Here is a 19,980-nt window from a genome sequence, read left to right as displayed (position 1 = left end):
AATTAATCGAAAGCAAAATTAAAACATTGCCACATTGGTGCAAAGCAAAGCTAGGGGTTATAAAAGCTAAAAACATGCTCACAGTGCCACGTTACATGCCAACAAATCATTGAAAATATCAGAGTAAAATAAGGAGCATCTTTTAATTGATTCTAATACACATCAGAGGAAGAGTGGACATAGCGTGACCAGACAGCAAGGGTGACAAGTCGGGACAGGGGGTGGAGAGTAATAGGAGCCTATATAAGTAAAAGACCCAAAAATCGGGACAGTCCCTATAAAATCAGGACATCTGGTCACCCTAAGTGGACAAGTCACCACTTGTTTAAGTGAGCACAGCTCCACTGGATTCAGAAGAGTTGCAGCTACTTATGCTAAGGAAGAATTTGGCATGAGAGGGGCACCAGTGTTCCTTTAAAAACAAACGTCCCTGCCATGAAGGTAGTTCATGGTTGCATGGAAGGAGCTTTAAAACACTCCAGGTCCCTAGGTGAATTGCTCCTGGCAATGCCACAAATGCTGTTTCACTTACATCGTTTCTGACATTTTTGCTTCTTCATCTCTGTAAAACCCTCTGTAGTTTCATTGGACATTTCATCCAAAATGAGTTTTCCTGTTAAACAAAAACAACTTACTGCCAAATCTGAATTAATAGGATCCCAAAGGATACTGCAAAGTTAAAAACTAATTTCAAGCACCAAATGCATAGTGTCCTGAAATTAGGATAAATTCTGTAAATAAGAGATTGGGAGTGTATGTGTACAGTAAAGCGTACTCCAAATCTGCAAAGGATGCAACATCCACAGAAATCGGATTTTGTCACCTTGGTGAACTTCCACAGTGCAGAAGATCATCACACACCAAGGAATCTAGTTGTTAAATTTAAGTGCTTCAGAATGGTCTAGTGACTAACAGAGGAGACTAGAAATCACAACTATTGGGTTCTCCCTTCAGCTGAACCACAGACTTGCCATGTGACCATAGGCCAGTCATTTAATCTGTGCCTCAGTTTTATATCCCAATGAATTAGTTCCATTTTAAAACACATCAAGAAGTCATAAAGATCTTTTCAGTGAAATCATTTGTGTTATCAGAACTGACATGTTGCCAGGTTTAAACTACAAATACTTCAGTCCAACCATTGGCCCAATCTTGTTTCCACTGATGTCAACAAGAATTTTGCCATTAACTAATAAGAGCAAAATCCAAGCCAAAAATGCACCAAAGTGGGATAAAAATAAGTCATGCAACTTTTTAAAAGTGTTAATAGGAAGCAAGTAAATATTGTCCCAATCATTTGGCTGCTGCTCCACACTACCATGGATGGACCAAAAGTCTGATAACCAGGATTCTACTCTTGGCTCTGCCACTGATTTAGACTCATAGACTTAACGACCAGAAGGGACTATCATAATCATCTCATGATACCTCCATAAACTTATCAAGCTCAATCTTGAAGCCAGATAGGTTTTTTGCCCCCACTGCTCCACTTGGAAGGCTGTTCTATAACTTCACTCCTCTGATGGTTAGAAATCTTTGTCTAATTTCAAGCCTAAACTTATTGATGGCCAGTTTATATCCATTTGTTCTGTGTCAACATTGGCACTTAACTTAAATAACTCTCCCTCCGTGGTATTTATCTCTCTGATGTATTTATAGAGAGCAATCATATCTAAACTTTGCCTCATGTGTTAAAACCTTACCAAAAATGTCTTCCATCTGTCTCTCCTGATGATCTTTGAGCACATATTCTGCTAATCCAGCTAACAAGAAGGGGAAAAAAGAGCACAATGGTATGGTAAATGACACAATTAAGAACAAATTAGTGTAGATTATTCTCATGTACAAAAGTCCAAGGTCTGAAAGGAGAGTAAGAAATGTACATTAGTTTTACTTATTAAATAAATGTAGTGTTTGGGAAGTACAGGGCACTAGAAATAAGAAGTTAGCACAGGAAATGTTGATCAGGAAAGAATCATTAATGGAGTTTTTTTTTCTCCTTGCCAACCAAAACATATCCAGCAGTTAAGGGTGACCATTTCGCTCCTGAAATGTACAAACTGATTACAATAACACTAGCTAGTACATTGTGTGTGTGCATGTGTGTGGGGTGTATAGACACCTCTTTTATTTCATAGAAGGACTGTTATTTAGTGTTGCTTAAAGCAATTTTCACTCCTGTGATTGGGAAGAAATCACCTAAGAGTCAAGCAAAAGGATTTCACATGTACATGTTAATAAAACTCAAACTGGAAAGACCCATTACTACTTTAGAAAAGCAGTAAGTTAGGGTTCCCAGCCATACACTCTATGGGTCTGGTCCTACAGCTCTTATTCATACCAGCAAGCTTCACTCATATGAGTGACTACTTACTTCAGTGGTTCAGGTCCTTGGGATCAATTCTGCTCTTAGCAAGTCAATGGAAAACTCTTATTGCTTTCATTGAGAGCAGGAAATGGTCCTAATTACTTATATTTATTGAGACAGTTAATAATCATACATATATTCACATTACAATATATGTATCTAGCATCATTAATATAAAAAGCGTGGGACACAGAATTGCCACTTTGATGTGGCACATCTTATGAACAGTGACGGTTAAACTAATTTATACTTTTTATATTTAAGAAATATAGCAATTTTAGGTGACCTAGGTGTTTTGAATATTTTTAGGGCGGGTATCACGGTGGGCTTTATTGAAAAACATTAAATCTTAATCATGTAATTGTTAAAATACTAACTATATTAAGTTAGATAAGTTTATGGAGGGAATGGTTTAATGGTAAAACATATTAGCCAAGGAATACCAAGCAATGGCAGGTAAATAGTATAATGGCTAACAAGGGTCAGGCTGGAGACTCTTGCCTACATGCTCGGGGTCTTACTGATAGCCATATTTGGGGTCGGGAAGGAATTTTCCTCCAGGGTAGATTGGCTGAGGCCCTGGAGGTTTTTCGCCTTCCTCCGCAGCATGGGGCAGGGATCTCTAGCAGGAGGGTCTCTGCCAATTGAAGTCACTAAAACACAGGATTTGGGGTCTTCATCAGCAGAGTCAAGGGAAGGGTAGGGACGGTTTTGTGGCCTGCAGCATGCAGGGGGTCAGACCAGATGATCATAATGGTCCCTTCTGACCTTAAAGTCTATGAGTCTATATTGGACAAAATAAGACTGAAGTTAGGCATTACTAATTTACTGTGATCAAATTATAACTTGTAAGGAACCAGTATAGAGAGCAAGGAAAAAGTAACAGTATTCATAGCTGATGTACCACTTTCCCCCTATGATAATCAGGGTCCAGACACCCCAAACACAGAACCCCCAAAAGAGAGGTTAAATCACTGGATTGCATGCTGTATTATTGTACTATATACATATATTAAGTAAAGTCTTTTGTGAAAACTTGTAATGTTCTGAATTTGATGGTCAAGATATGTATACAGACTGTGGTTATGAATCTGCTCAACCTCCCCTCACAGCAGGGTGGTGAAGCAGTCAAGCAGGGTCACCTTCCAAGCCAGTTGTTTACAATGAAACCAGCTTCAAGTACTCACCTCATTTTCCAGCCCCAGAAAAGACTATGGTGGACCATTAAAGTTAATGGGAAGACAATGAGACTTCCCAGCTATCAAGTGAAGAGGAAATTGCTCCCTTTCTGAATGATCATTACTCACAATGCCAGGGGATGGGGGCAGGAAAAGAAGCCATTTAAAAAAGAGGCTTGAAACTGAATTTTTCACCTGAAATCTGAGGGGGAGTCTCTAAGCAGGAAACTGTCTGCAAAATGCTGGATCCCTGCTTAGCTAGGGGGTTTGCTAAGAAACTGTTCAAAGTCAGGGTGGCTTGTCAGCCTAGGCAAGTGAGGCACAGCCAATCAAGAATTCCCACAAGCTACAGAATACATTTTGTATAGTCTTTTTTATTTAATAAATAAATATATACCGATTTAAGGATAAATTGTGTGTTGATTTAAACGTCAAAATTCCCTCTCTCTGGTAGTGAAGCTGCGTGAGGCTCAAATTCTGGTATAGCTAATTGTGCCTCATTAAACTGACTTGTTGCTGGGGCAATTTACCACGCTCAGGTGTCACTTTATAAGGGTGTTGCTGTGGAAGCTACTGCTTGGCGAGGCCACAGCAAGATTCTAGCAGCTAAATCCTGGCTGCAGGGAGCAGAGATGGGACCTGCACTCTGTGCCTCCCCAGCCCTCTCCCATATGGAGCAGGCCCTATACGTGTGCACAAGAAGCCAACAGGGACAGCCCCAGCTCCATCTGCTGCTCCTTCATTGTAAATAAGATAAGCTGGTTTAATGGCAATAGGGTAACTGCTATTAGAAAAGGGATTTTATCTAATATGGAAGTGTTAAAGTCTGAGGTTGCGTCTTTGTGTTTATTTTCTGTGACCTATATGCATTCGCTCTCTCTTACTAGTTCATCTTTGAGTCTGTGGTTTTTCTATTAAATAAACTGCCTGTTTATTTTTACACCAAGCAGATCTCTGTTGCTTAACCCGTGTGTAGCATGGGTGCCAGAGTTGGGGGGCTAGTTTCATGTGTCTGGTAGGTAAGAACTTAGGAAGGATGGATTTGGGGTGACTTGGGACTGGAAGGGCTGTTGGTGTCCCCCTGCAAGGACTAGGCTGACGGAAACCAAGATTTTTTGCTTATGGCCAGGCTGCTGGTGTCAGGGGTCTGAAATAAAGTGGCACAGCATAAAGGCACTCAAGGTTCTACAGGGCAGAACCCCTTACTGGACTAATTATCTCCAAAACAACCCACACACCCCAAAAAATCTCATACCTATTCTAGAATAAGCTTCCCCTGTATTTGAAAAGAGAGATTCTTCCACACTTTCATTGCTTTCCATTGTATAAAAGACATCCAAATTGCTGAACTGATCATGGTTGATGGTATCAATTTCAGGGTCTAGAATAAAAAAAAGTTATAATTAGGTTAGTGAATGACTTGGCCAGGGTAAAGAAAGTCAGGGGGCAGGACAAGTCAAAAAGCCAGAATTATTAATTCTCTCTCAAGCATTCATTCTGTGGTGGTTTTGTGATAGATGCTGGTTCACTAGGAACTGACTCAAGGCCAACTCCTTGCACAGAAACGGAAACCACATCGGGCTAACAAATCTAAGTAAACTGCTTAAAATTCGGGCCTGATTTTCTGCTCACACTGGTGACAATCAGGAGTAAAGTAATTGATCAAGTCAGTGATGCTGATCAAGACAACCAAATCTTTAACTCATCCTGCTTTCAGACTTTGCTAGCATAAGCAAGGCCCCATCTGCACAGACAAATTACTGCAGGCGTCAGTCATAGTTGGGAGTTCAGAGGGCAAATGTGGGCCCCTGATCTCAGACCAGCAATAATTAAGCATGAGATGACTCAGATTCTGAAGTCCGATTCTCCACTGCTTTGTACCATTCTGACTTGGTAACATGCTACACTCACATAAAGTGACTACAAAGGTGAAGGCAGGGTAGAATCATGCTCCCCTCTGCTAAGAGCTGGGACTTTCTGTCCATTTTTAAAAAAGCTATTTAGCTACTGTCTAAGTACAAGGTACTGAATCAATTTACAGTAAATGGTGTTTAAAAGAACACCCATGGGGTCTGAAGGCCTTTGTCTGGTCTCAACATTCAACATACATTGGGTCTCATAGAAATTTTTCACGTGACCAGAGCTCAAAGAGCACCAAATTAACAGAGCCACAGATGATCCGATCCCCTCCCCTCGCAGAGAAACCCAGAGGAGGAGTACAGTGAGGGCAGGAAACTGCATGAGGTCACCAGCCTACTACTGCAGATTTACCACTGCAATCACAATGACATCCTCAGGTAGGAGTGGGTTTGAGGGTCAGGGAATGGACAGGAAACAGCCTCCAACCCAGTTGGTCCTGGGAATTGGGAAGGGAACCCCCAGATGCATAGAGAGATGGCCTCCTCCCAACCTTGTTTAAGAAATCATGCTGCAACTGGCCAAATCCCCCGCAGCTGCTAGTACATTGGTCATCTATCTCAAGATTTAAGGTCAAATCCTGGATCACCAGAGGAAATTAATTTGCTGGTTTTGTTTGTGGCGGTCTGTCCTCACTCAGTCTAGCTCAGCTAAAGTCTCTGTTTAGTAAAGACACCAGCCTGAAATTGCAGAGGGGTTGCCAGCTTGACCAGGACAGGGCATAGGGAAGCTTTTACTTCACATTTAATTATGCTGTATGAGATGAATGCCAAAGGTATTAGCCGCTCATAATGAGCAACATGTAAAGAAGCGTGTTATAAACTACAAGGTGAACAGACAGAGTTGTAACTCAGGTACACAAATTTAACCCAGGATAGTATCTAGAACCAACTACTGTATCTGGATGTGGATACCCCATTATTTAGAGTCATCACATCAGAATTCCATATCTACATTTAGATTAGCTCCATCACAATAAAGTGCCCTTGTCAAGTAATGGCATCTTCTACTTTCATCCAACGACCTGGCTAACCAGCAGGACAATTCATTGCATTACTAACCTGTTGAAAGTTCACTTTCTTCATCTTCATCAGATAACCTTGTATCCAAGAGGCTGTATAGATGCAATGGATCAATATTGCTGTGCAGCAAATCAAGAAAGCTATTTTCAGTCAAAACTGCTGAATCCATGGTTTGTCTTTTGCTAGCTGAAATCAAAGCACAAAATGATGAACAGAATAAAGTAAAGGATGTTTATCAATAGTTTATAACTTTTATAATTTGTCATGGCATCTACCATCAAATCTACTCTAAAGCAGGCAGTGCTGAAATCTGTCAAACAGAATGCTGCTTATTCAAACAAGGATGTTGTAGCAGTCTGTTTATATTTCACTTTCAAAAGCCAAATCCTAAAGGCATTGAACGTCTGCTACTTCTTCTGACTTCAAACATTGAGATATTAAGATGGAAGGCACTATAGAACTGCTGCTCTACTCCAGCCATGTGGGTATTGTGGGCCTACGGGTTAACTCTTCAAGAGCATACGATAGGTGTAACACATAAAACACATTAAGATAGATTTTGCACAAGGTTCTAAAACACCATTGCTTTTTCTTTAAAAGAACGAGAAATGCAGAGACCTCTGCAACAACAATAAACCTAGCACAAATTTCTCTGCCTCAGATTAGCACCACTCTGGAGCATTCTTTGGGCTGGAGTCTGGGTCCTATGGGGGTGTTGTCTGGGATGTTTCTGCTGCAGATCATGACTTGACTTCTGAAACATGGAGCATCTCCTCCTTCTCCTCCTCTAAGTCAGCTTATTTTCTCTGACCCTGGATGGTCTTCTAGCTAAATCCCTGCTACAAAACTATGCCCGACTGTCCCCCTCTCCTTCTATCCAAAGCTTCCTGAGTTTCTCTGTGAGGCCCTGGAGTTCATACATCCCACCTCCACCACCTAGTTCCTTTGTGCTGCTGCTGCAAATTTTCCCACTCTCCAAACCCAAGAAGCTAGAAATGGCTTCTCCCAGCTCCAGCCAATCTCCTTAGCATATCTATTGACTGGCCAGAGTACAGTTGTTAAGGTTAACTAGTCTCCATGGCCGCTAGTCAGACAGAGACCAGCTTACAGGCTTGTCAGCAATAATGGATACACAGAGGCATTCCACGACACAGCAGATTTCCTAAGAATAACTTCCCAAATACCAACAAGAATTCATATGCTGTACAGACATAGTCCCCATATTGTCATAGTAGGATGTCCACCACCATTGTGCCCGTCCATCCTCCTATGGACTGAAAGCGCTGTGTAGGCTGCTATGTCCTCAGGTCTGCCCTCTATGCATATGTTACAGGCAGCGGGTACAGAGCACTGACCAGAGAAAACAGGTGTATAAGTTTTATTAGCAGTGCTCACACACCTTTGATTTAAATGACTGCATGGCGGGACAGACCACACTGCCGCTGAGAAGGGAGGAGTTTGGGTGAGAGGAAAGAACAGAGGCCATGAGTAAGAAGGGAACAGAGCAGGGAATACACAGAAAAGACCTAGAGGTTCAGTGATGAGGGACACAGTTGTGGAAGGAAGTTCACTTCATATGACAGTGTCACATTTCAGAGAACCCGTGTTTCCCCAATGCAGCACAAGGGAGCTGAGACAATGATGAGAGATCTGGTATTTGAGTATCGGGGAGGTTGGAGGGAGGAGTAGGGACTTCTCTAAGCACAGGATCTGCCTGGGTGGCTGGTTTTCAAGTAGGAGGTTTGAAGTGTCGGGAGGTAGGAGCGGAGAGAAATTCTGTGCACCCTCCTGTCTCACTAAAACCTATGCACAGGCCAATCACAAGTATAAAAATTTCTTTGCAAAACTGCTCTAAAATGTAGGATTTGCTGTTCAGCAATTTTAAATCCAAACATTAAGTGCTAGTCTCATCACTACATTTTTTCTTTGAAAAAGAATCAACTGGAAACCTTAATTGCCATAAAAAAAAGTAATCCCAATTTACTTCACAGGCTAGCGTAAAATAGAGGAATTGGGTAGTATCCCTTTAAATCATTTGGGAGCCCACTAGTTAACCTGCCTGCCTTGTATTGCAGAAGCCAACAAAACCTAACAGAGTAGCAATGTATATATATAGCTAGGCGTTGTGTGTTTGTAAACACATAGTTAGCAAATGTGGTCTTCTGGGGCCCAACTGCAGCTGCAAGGTTCTTGCATCCTTAATGTTGTAGAGAGATCAAACACAGATAGTGATGAATGTGGTTCTTTAGACACTGTATAGACCTTTGAAACCAGTGCCTGACCTAACAAAGTGAAAGCAGAGCAGTTAACTCAACTTTCATTGAAAACAAGAATGAAGTTAAGAAAATAAAATGTAGATTATAATTTGTTGTGACAGTAAAACAAAAAAAAGAGAGCGAGAGGGAAAAAAAAGAAGATGCATGCTATACAATTTCCTTTACTGAATTCATCTAGTGCTAAACACAGTTTCCTGGAACCTCATGAGGGGATATGGTAGAACATGTCGTGTCAAAGAAAGGTGAAACATTCTCCTCTGCATTAGAGAGAGTGGATTGCACCCAAGAAAAAGGATATAAAGGGTGCATGTTTGATTCCCAGGATCACATGGCCAGATTGTGATTCTACACAGAGACACACACCAAGGGGCCAGGAAACTTTTGTGAGAAGGAGGTTGCCTCACGGAAGGGACCGGGACTTTAGCCTACAAAAGGCAGCTTCCCCTTCCTTCAAATCCACATGGATTCACAGGAAGAACATGGGAGATAGCTGTATTTTGTTTTATGACTATTGTGTACCTCTATTTGAGAGTTACGCTGTTTGGTAGGCGGTTCAAAGGATTAATTCCTACACAAGATTGCTGGAGGTCTGTAGGAAGGCAGACTAGTGGCTTTATATAACCTAGTCACTGGAACTTAACTGACAATACAGGTGCCAACGCTTTTGAACTATTCCCTTTGACCAATCTGCCTCAAACTCCCTGACTGGGGTAGGAGGGACCTGCACACCTGAAACAAAGAACTCTAGATAAAAATCCAGAGTCTGGCGGAGAGACTGGGTTGTTAGGAAACTGTTCAAGGAGAACTGACTGACACATGGAAACCGACTCTGCAGAAGAGTCTTAAAGAGCTGGGCTCTGAGGGAAATGCTAAGCTTTAGGTAAGCCATTTGCATGTAGGCCTTTTGTTGTTCGAACTCTATTATCTGAATGCTATAAATAAATAATAAATACTTTTTTTTGAAGAAGCTGCTCTGGGTCACTGCATTTATCTACTGGTGACAGCTTCTGAAGGGAAGTCTCTTAACAGGTGCCAAACCCAGCTGGAGCTGCTGAGGAATCACGGTTGATGAACAAGGATGTTTATAGCTCAGGGACCTGGGTCTGTGAGGGGGAGAATCGAGGGCTTCCACACTGAGAAGAGTTAAGGCTTAGGCCCCAGCACTTAAAGGGGTACATTTGAGAGAGACCAGAAGAGGGGTCACAGGTGCAGTTAATGCTGTAACCATGACACAGAGCAATTAATGTGAGGTCCTGTGCCTTTACAACTCTGGGGCCCTCTGCATCTCTACCTCTGCTTGCTGACAGTACAGTCTCAATGGGACAGCATTGCAAAGAATGCTCTAGCTGGCACCGGTCTGTCCTATGGGGTTTCCCAACATGGAGAGGACTCTCCAGCAAAGATAATGCAGCCTCTCTTAACTTTCCTCAGGTATAACTGCTGGTATGGAGGGGAGATGTGTTGGGTGTAGGGGAAATAAATGCTTATTCAGTTTAGACCCACACCTGCTCGTCTTTACACATCACCTCTGAATTTAGCTCCAAGTTGAAGGTAGTATAACACATTGAGGGTCCAGAAAAAGGAAGGCAGCAATGCACACAGGAGGAATAGGTTACACCTTGTCAGATAGCTGAAAATGTGAGGTAACGTAGCATATGTCGGGGGGCTGGAAGAAGGTGTTACTGCTGGTTTATGTCATATTGTGACCCAAGGACCTGTTGGTGCCAACTGGCAGAGGACATGGGGTGCATAATGGTTACAGAGTGCAGGCCTTGCTGGAGCTCTAGGCATAACTAACAGTGTGAACCAAAGGCTGTGAACCACAGTAGGCCTGGTCTTGGCAAAATAACAGCACACTAAATATTGACTAACCAAGTAAGCACATTCCTGACAGGAGAGGATGGTTCAAGAACATCAAGAGTTCTCAAGTAACTGCGTAAACCGATTCTTAACAGATGATACAGGAACTCACTGACCCTTTGTAAGATAAGCTGGTTTGACAGAATAATGAATAGGGATGTTTTGTCTGAGACATCAGGAGCAGGATACAAGGGGAGGCAACAAACTAGGGTTACCATACGTCTGTTTTTTCCCCGGACATGTCCGACTTTTCGGCAATCAAACCCCCGTCCGGGGGGAATTGCCAAAAAGCCGAACACGTCCAGGAAAAATACCGTCCAGGCACTTCCCCTCCCGCGGCTGCTCTGCGAGTCCTCCCCTCTCAGACTTCGGCTCTGTTTAAGAGCCAAGCTGCCCGAGCCAGTGCTACCGGCTTCGGGCAGCCCCCCTTGCCTCCGGACCCCAGCCGCCAGCCGGGCACTTCCCTTCCCGGGCTCCAGCTGCTCTGCTCCGGCGGCTGGGGTCCGGAGGCAAGGGGGGCTGCCCGAAGCCGGTAGCGCTGGCTCGGGCAGCTTGGCTCTTAAACAGAGCCGAAGTCTGAGAGGGGAGGAACAGAGGCAGCTGGAGCCGGGGAGGAGAAGTGCCTGGCCAGCGGCGCAGGGTCCGGAGGCAAGGGGGCTGCCCGAAGCCGGTAGCGCTCGGGCAGCTTGGCTCTTAAACAGAGCCAAAGAGTCAGGGGAGGAGCAGAGCCTCCGGCCGCGGCGGCTCTGCTCCTCCCCTGACTCTTCGGCTCTGTTTAAGAGCCGAGCGCTACGGGCTTTGGGCAGCCCCCATGCCTCCGGACCCTGCGCCGCCGGAGCCTGGGAGGGGAAGTGCCCAGCCGGGGGCGCAGGGTCTGGAGGCCTGGGGGCTGCCCGAAGCCCGAGCGCTGCCGGCTTCACGGTTTGCCGGGCAGACTCCAAACCCTGCGCCCCCGGCTGGGTGCTTCCCCTCCCGGGCTCCAGCTGCGCTGGGGAAACGTCGGCCAGGGGCGCAGAGTCTGGGGGCTGCCCGGCAAACCGTGAAGCCGGTAGCGCTCGGGCAGCCCTTTTCGCGTGGCTGGGAGTGGGAGGGAAGAGGGGGCGGGGTTAGGGTGGGGAAGAGGCGGGGCTGGGGTGGGAAACGGGCGGGGCCAGGGCCCCGTGGAGGGTCCTCTTTTTTTATTTGTTACATATGGTAACCCTAAAAAAACAGATGTCAGGAAACACATAATGTGGTATGTAGTATCAGGGGGTAGCCGTGTTAGTCTGTATCTACAAAAACAACAAGGAGTCTGGTGGCACCTTAAAGACTAACAGATTTATTTGGGCATAAGCTTTCGTGAGTAAAAACCTATAGCTATGCATCCGAAGAAGTGAGGTTTTTACTCACGAAAGCTTATGCCCAAATAAATCTGTTAGTCTTTAAGGTGCCACCAGACTCCTTGTTGTTAATTTGGTATGTAGGTTGTTTATCCCCGTTGCTTGTCTCAGTCTATAAATGGTGGGGTACCTCGCCTTAACCCTCTGTGTGCCTGAGGGACAGCAAAGATTCCTGCTGCTGACGGAACTGCTCCTTGCCACGGGACAATCGTGTTAATGTACTGGTGCAAATTGTGCGAGTCATTAGGTCTGTGCCTTAAGGGCATTAAACCGGGCCGAATGCCTTTGTCGCTGAACTGTACCTGTGGTCTATCATTATGAGTAACATCGAGGTTTGCTGAATTAGCAGACTGCTCTCTCCGCTCGTGCAACTACCATCAGAACTCCAAGAATGGAAGCACTGAGCAGCTGCAATAGCTTAGCAGCACTGACAATGCTGCTGCAGCAATAACATTCCTCAGCCCCTAACAACACAGGGATCCTCTCAGTCTGGTATTTGCATTCTAATTCACCAAAGAGTGTCACGTAAGGTTTTTTCTGAAAGCCTCTGTCACACTGGGCATCGCAATCTTTGCAAATGTATGAGCGGATAATATGTAAGAAGATGTGTGTGTGTATCCATCTATCTATTGGAAAAATATGTTCTTAAGGCCTTGTAGTTAAAAGGGAGGCCATTCAGAGGTAGCTAGCATGCCTTGAGACAAACTTTTCTAGACAGAGGATGGGAGACACTTATCTCCCTAGCTGACCATTATGTAGTCTATTAGCACACTGAGTCAAATGCTAATGAGGAGCTTGCAAGGACTTCAGAAGGAAATTAACAGGACGAGGTAAACAGGGGAGGGGGAGAGGACCCTGTTTTCGGATCAGAGTGGATAAAAATCAATGATTTTTTTTTTTAAATCAAAATCGGATTTTTTCATTTAAATCGGATTTTTTTTGATAAAATGCTTTTTGAGGAAAAAACCTGTTTAAAGATAGTTTTAATTAAGATCCATTATAGCTCAAAGATATCTCACCATGGAATAGGGATTATAAATTCTAATTCTATAGTACGAGACAATATAGTCATGTAATGTTTAAGAAAAGTTTTTTGTAAATGAGTTCCAATTGTTCATGGATTAGGGACCCAATCTTATGGGGTTCAAGGGCTTCTGTATAGATTATTTAGGTTACGCTTTCTATCTACCCAATGGGACTCAGTGCTCAGTCTAGACGATACCATCAGAGATGCTTAGTTTTGCAGTTCTCAAACTGTGAATTTGTGTCTCCAGAGATAACATGCTTGTTAACAGCAAAAATGGTTTTACATACATAAATAATATATAGAGGTGAGAAATAACAGACCTTAACCCTATTGTCCCTCTGCAAATTTGTGTAAACAGAGTCAATCCCTTACCGCTCTCTAAAAGTGCAAAGTTTCAAAAAGTTCAATGAATAGAAGATTGTTGGGGGTGGAATAGATCTGGACAAGGAGGAGAAATCTGGAGATGAATGTGAGAAGGGAGGGACAGGCAGTAGAAACAAAAGTGAAACTGTTTGAGCAGCATATTCCAGAAGTCTTGAGGTCTTTCTGAATGTAGCCTTCATTGATTTGAGATCTACCATACCATTCTCTCACTAGAAAGGAAAACCTATAATGGCAGCAGGCCATAAAAGAGACCCAATTTGGGAATATTTTAATGAAGTTCTTCTGCTTGTGGCTAAGATAGGCATGCGTGCAAAATGCAAACAGTGCAACAAAGAAATGCAAAGCCAGGTTGTCCGAATGAAATAACGTCATGAGAAGTGTTCCTTCTTAGGAGGAAGCTGTGTTGAAGATGATGAAAGGAACATGTCTGAACATGCAGCATCTTCAGGTTGGTAAACTTTTTCATTTCATACTTCTTTCTTAAGGACTGCCTGTCTTCCTTCTAGACTATTTTTGAATTCTCATGTTTGAGCAAAAGATATAGTTGTTACTCTATGGTACTATCATTTTAGATGCAGTTGTGATAAAAAATAAGTAGCTGAAATAGGCAGATCTTCCTTTTACAATTTCACCTTTAAAGTAGTAGTGAGTGTCAGTGAATGAAATGAGTAATATTAAATGAGCAGTATGGTAATAATAATTAAATAACTACATTGACTTATTTTGTTTAGGAGAATCCATCCTCAACATACAGGATTCTGAAGACTATCCACCTTCAAGATCACCATCGTTTTCTATAGTTTCAGAGTTATCTGCCAATGATAGTGTTTCAGTCACATCATGTATGTCACATAGCCACAGTATATTGCCTGTAGCAAAAAGAAAAAAAAAATCTCCATCATCCAGAAACAACCATAGATAAATTTGTGATGAGAACCAGCAGATTACAAAAAGAGGTAATTGATGAAAAAATTGCCCGGTTTGTTTATGCAACAAACTCTCCTTTCCCTATGATTTAGAACCCACACTTCATTAACATGGTTCAGTCATTAAGACCAGGGTACAGTCCACCCAACAGAGCAGATGTCGCAGGCAAATTGCTAGATAAAGGGTATGAAAGAGAAATTGAGCAATGTGCAAAAGGTCTAGAGGGTAAAATTGTTAATCTGAGTCTTGATGGGTGGAGCAATGTCCACAATGATCCTGTTGTATGTGCTTGTGTGACAACAGAAGAAGAGAATGTCTTCCTTACAGAAACAATCGATACATCAGGAAATGCACACACAGCAGAATATTTACAAGAAGTAACAATAAAAGCTATAACAAACTGTGAAAAAAAATTCAAATGTCTAGTACACAGCTTGGTCACAGACAATGCTGCAAATGTATCCAAGATGAGATGAAATTTAGAAGAGAGTGAAGAGAGCCCCAAGCTAATAACATAGGGCTGCAGTGCTCATTTGATGCACCTCCTAGCCAAAGACTTCAGTGTTCCAGAAATAAAGGCTAATGTTGTTGACATTGCAAAATACTTCTGTAACAACCACTTTGCAGCAGCTGCTCTGAAAAAAAGTGGGAGGAAGCAAGTTAACTTCCACAAGACACGCGATGGCACTCAGTAGTGGACTGTTTTGAGCACTATATCAAGAACTGGCCTAATTTGATGACAGTTTGTGAACAAAATTGTGAAAAAAATAGATGGCACGGTCACAGCCAAAGTTCTCAACATTGGGCTTAAGAGAAATGTTGAACACATGCTGAATACCCTGAAGCCTATTTCTGCATCCTTGAACAAAATGCAGGGAAATAGCTGTTTTATTGCTGACGCTGTTGAAATTTGGAAGGAACGGGGTGAGATCTTAAAAAGAGAAATATGCAATGACAGAGTTAAATTACATGCATTAAAGAAACTAATGGGACAAGCACTATCTCCAGCTCATTTTCTTGCAGATATTCTCAATACTTGGTACCAGGGTCAAAACTTAACTGCTGAAGAAGAGGAGTTGGCTATGACATGGACATCCAGCAATCATTCCTCCATAATGCCAACTATAATAAATTTCAGAGTTAAAGTTGAACCATTCAAGAAATATGTTTGCTGATGATGTTTTAAAGAAAGTCATACCAGTGAACAAGTGGATGTCACTTAGGCACTTGGCTTCAGAGACTGTTGAAATGATAATCTCACTTTTAATAGCAGTAGCTTCTTCTGTGATGTAAAAATAATATTTTCTTCCTTTGAACTAATTCATTCCAAACTGAGAAATCGTTTGGGACTTGAAAAAGCCCGAAAGCTTGTTTTTCTTTTCCAGATTATGAAAAAACAGGAAAATGAAGGTGAAGACGACTGAGTTAGCTGCAGAAGCCAATATTTTAAGTTTCTCATGTTGACCTGGCTGACATAGTCAAGTTAATTTACCTCCCAATGACTTCTGCTTCAGTTACCTTTGGTAAATGAAATAACCAAACAATCATTCGTTTTCTGATATAGCTGTAAAACTAATCTGAAAAGTTTTCAAAATAAATCTTAAAAAATGTATAATGTGTACCTTCTAAAATTGAAACCTACATCTAACTCTGAGTTGTGAAGAATACATATTAAGGTTATAACAACCAACAAGAATGCACTTTTATGTAGAAATCCATGATTAAATTGAGTCTTCCTGACTAGTGATTTAAATCAAATCCAGATGAAGATCAAAGGTCTGATATATTTGGGGGGTACAGAAAGACATCCTGCCATCCTTCATCAAGGGGAGACAAGTTGCCAGTGGGTTGGGGCTCATGAAAGAAGGGTCTCTCATTCAGCCTGGTTGAAAAATGCTGTGAGAAGGCCTTTGGGTAAGCAATACCATATCAGTAAGGTTAGGGTTCTGTCACGGGTATCTTTAGTAAAAGTCAGGGACAAGTCCTGGACAATAATAATTCACGGAAGCCTGCAACCTGGCCCTAACTTTTACTACAAATACTCGGGTGATGGAGGAAGGGAATGAACAGTGGGAGCACTGCCGGGGGAGGGGGCATTGTTCCAGCCGCTGTTCCAGCGGCCCAGGGACCGCTGCTCCAGCGGCCCCGGGGCAGACCGCCGGTCAGCTGCTCTGGCAGCACCAGTGGGCTGCTGCTCTGACAGCTACTCCAACCCTGCTGCTGCAGAAGTCATGGAGGTCCCAGAAAGTCACTGACTCTGTGACCTGTGTGACAGAATCACACCCTTACTTATCAGACTGGCATCTTGTGAGTTGAGTTCAGGCTCTAGTATATGTGGCAGGATTTATTTTATATGTAACTCTTTGTTTCCAGTATTTCTGTTTCCTGCCCCATGAATCTCTATTTTTTGTTAAATAAATGTATACTTGCTTTCTCTAAAAACAAATCTATGTGCTGGGTTAAGTGGAGTGGTGTTCTGATGCATAACTAGTAAGCTGTGTGAACAGCAGGCCTGGTAATGCTGTAAGGGTCCAGTGGCAAAGGGGCTAGACACTGCAGGGGGACGCTTGGAGAACTCGGGGTTAGAGTGTGTCTATCCCTAACCTGCATGAGGGACAGAGAGCCTGTGTGGGCTGAGGGGAGTGTTCGTGATGCCTGTGCCTGGGAGAGTCAGGGAGCTGAGCCCTGGCAGGTTCAGACAAGGCTCCACTAAGGGTAGGTGGTAGCAGGATGCCTCTGGGTACCCTTGGAAAATGTAGAAGGGACTGTGACATTCCCCTCTGGTGTTATCTGGACCGGTGATCTGCTAGGTCACTCCAATCCTTGACTCTCGGAGCCAGCCTTACCCTGCTCTGCTGTGAGAACCCCCACTCCTGGGCTGTTCACGCACAGCCTCAGGCATGTAAGCTGATCCTTGGACTGTGCAACCGAATGACACTAGCCAATATCTCTGGTCCCAGACACAACCCTAGGAACCTCCATCTTGCAGTGTCCAGTTATGCCCATGGGACGCTGCAAGCTTATACGAGTTCGTCAATTTAACAAAGAAATTGATATGTACCAGGCTTGTTATCCCAAGGGGAGTTTCTGACACGCTTCAAACCAAACACACTGCTTCAGGTAGAATAAACAAACAGATTTATTAACTCCAACGATAGATTTTAAGTGATTATAAATCAAAGCATAACAAGTCGGATTTGGTCAAATGAAATAAAAACAGGTTTCAGAGTAGCAGTCGTGTTAGTCTGTATCTGCAAAAAGAACAGGAGTACTTGTGGCACCTTAGAGACTAACAAATTTATTTGGGAATAAGCTTTTGTGGGCTACAGCCCACTTCATTGGATCATCTTGATTAATTAGCCTCTTAGAGTTGGTAGGACAACTCCCACCTTTTCATGTTCTCTGTATGTATATATATCTCCTCACTATATGTTCCATTCTATACATCCGATGAAGTAGGCTGTAGCCCATGAAAGCTTATGCTCAAATACATTTGTTAGTCTCTAAGGTGCCAAAAGTACTCCTATTCTTTTTTTGAAATAAAAATAAAACACATTCTAAGCTGATCTTAACACTTTCAGTGCCTTACAAACTTAGATGCTTCTCACCACAGGCTGGCTGGTTGCTCTTCAGCCAGGCTCTCCCCTGTGATCAGTGCTTCAGTTGCATGGTGGTGATGTCTGTAGATGGAGGTGGAAGAGAGAGGAAGAGCATGCCAAACGTCTACTCCTTTTATCATGTCCTTTCCTCCCTCCTGGCTGTGCCCCCCACCTTCAGAGTCAGCTGAGCATTACTGAGTCTCTTCAAGCAAGGCTGAGCAATTCCCCTGGTGTGGCCTCATGCAGGTGAGTCATTGCATTGTAGGTCCCTTTGATGGATTGTTTGACACCCTGCCCCGACTTTGGTTACTTTCTTTGCTGTTGCCTCTGCGGAGCTAATATCTGACTGATTCCCCTAACTTACGGCATGTTTAGTGACAACCATACTACACAATTCTCATTACTTCATATGCATTAATAATATACATATATGGATAGAGAAATGACTTTCAGCAGATCAGGACCTTTCCCTTGATATCTTACAAGGCGTGCTTTATACGCAAGATCATGATTACATGAAAATGAGGAATATGGGGGTTACAGCATGCTCCCCCAAGGTATAGAATGTCACAGGAACTATCAGGATCATCTAGTCTGACCTCCTGCATATTGCAGGCTACAGAACCTCACCCACTCACTACCCTGGAGTGCTGGGGGGAGGGCGGCGAGCCCAACCGGGACCCCGCTCTCCCTGGCCTGCCGGAGCACCGGGAGGAGGGCGGAGAGCCCGGCCGTGGCCCCGCTCTCCCCGACTGGCCGGAGCGCCGGGATGAGGGGGGAGAGCACAGCCGGGGCCCCGCTCTCCTCAGCCAGCCGGAGCCCCGGGAGGAGGGCGGAGAGCCCGGTCACGGCCCCGTTCTCCCCGACAGACCGGAGCGCCGGGAGGAGGGCGGGCTCTCCCCGACTGGCCGGAGTGCTGGGAGGAGGGCGGAGAGCCCGGCTGGGGCCCCGCTCTCCCTGGCCGGCTGGAGCGCTGGGAGGAGGGCGGAGAGCCCGGTCATGGCCCCGTTCTCCCTGACAGGCCGGAGCGCCGGGAGGAGGGCGGAGAGCCCGGCTGTGGCCCCTCTCTCCCCAGCCATCCGGAGCGCCAGGAGGAGGGCAGAGAGCCCAGCCGCGGCCCCTCTCTCCCCCGCTGGCCGGAGCGCCGGGGGGAGGGCAGAGAGCTTGGCAGGGGCCCCACTCTCCCCGGCCGGCTGGAGCGCCGGGGGAGGGCGGCGAGCCCGCCGTGGCTCCGCTCTCCCTGGGTGAGCGCCACCCCCCTCCAGGTGCCACCCCAAGCACATGCTTGGAGGACTGGTGCCTGGAGCCGGCCCTGGTCCCATCACTGGCCACTGGAGATATTTGCTGCTATCAGCTGCAGTTCGCTTGCCGTTGTGGGCAACATGATCATATCATCCCCTCCATAAACTGATCAAGATCAGACTTGAAGCCAGTTTTTGCCCCCACTCCTTCCTTTGGAAGGCTGTTCCAGAGCTTCACTCCTCTGATGGTCAGAAACCTTTGCCTAATTTCAAGCCTAAACTTGTTGATGGCCAGTTTATAGCCATTTGTTCTTGTGTCCACATTGGTGCATAACTCCTCTCCCGCCCTGGTATTCAGGGGCAGCTCCAGGCACCAATGCAGCAAGCGCGTGCCTGGGGCGACAAACTGCGGGGGGCGGCCTGCCGGTCCCTGTGAGGGCAGCTGTCAGGCTGCCTTTGGCAGCATGCCTGCGGGAGGTCCGCTGGTCCTGCGAATTCAGTGGCAATTCGGCGGCGGGTACACGGAAGCCGCGGGACTGGCGTGACCAGCGGACTGCCCTTAGGCGTGCCGCCGAAAGCTGCCTGACTGCCGTGCTTGGGGAGGCAAAACACATAGAGCCGCCCCTGCTGGTATTTATCCCTGTGATACATTTATAGAGAGCAATCATATCTCCCCTCAGCCTTCTTTTGTTAGGCTAAACAAGCCAAGCTCTTTTAGTTTCCTCTCATATGGTAGGTTTCCATTTCTTGGATCATTCTAATAGCCCTTCTCTGCACCTGTTGCAATCTGAATTAATCTTTC

General features: G+C 44.6%; 1 protein-coding gene across 6 annotated transcripts in view; it reads right to left on the bottom strand.

Annotated features, from left to right (window-relative positions):
• CIITA (class II major histocompatibility complex transactivator) overlaps window positions 1–19,980 on the bottom strand; it is a 65,724-nt gene that overhangs the window by 30,773 nt on the left and 14,971 nt on the right. For 3 of the 6 annotated variants that reach the window (XM_054042076.1, XM_054042079.1, XM_054042080.1), the window contains exons 2-5: window positions 6,525–6,671; window positions 4,802–4,927; window positions 1,704–1,763; window positions 533–613 (exon numbers count right to left, since the gene is read on the bottom strand). In XM_054042076.1, coding sequence (XP_053898051.1) covers window positions 533–613; window positions 1,704–1,763; window positions 4,802–4,927; window positions 6,525–6,671 — 414 coding nt within the window. Of the gene's footprint in view, window positions 1–532; window positions 614–1,703; window positions 1,764–4,801; window positions 4,928–6,524; window positions 6,672–17,946; window positions 18,019–19,980 lie in introns of all 6 variants that reach the window. The other 3 variants (XM_054042082.1, XM_054042078.1, XM_054042077.1) reach the window with 3 other exon arrangements.

This window comes from Malaclemys terrapin, chromosome 10 (assembly GCF_027887155.1).
Source record: "Malaclemys terrapin pileata isolate rMalTer1 chromosome 10, rMalTer1.hap1, whole genome shotgun sequence".
NCBI classification, from domain to species: Eukaryota; Metazoa; Chordata; order Testudines; family Emydidae; genus Malaclemys; species Malaclemys terrapin.
The sequence above is the reverse complement of the archived record's forward strand: the minus strand, read 5'-3'. Positions and strand labels throughout refer to the sequence as shown.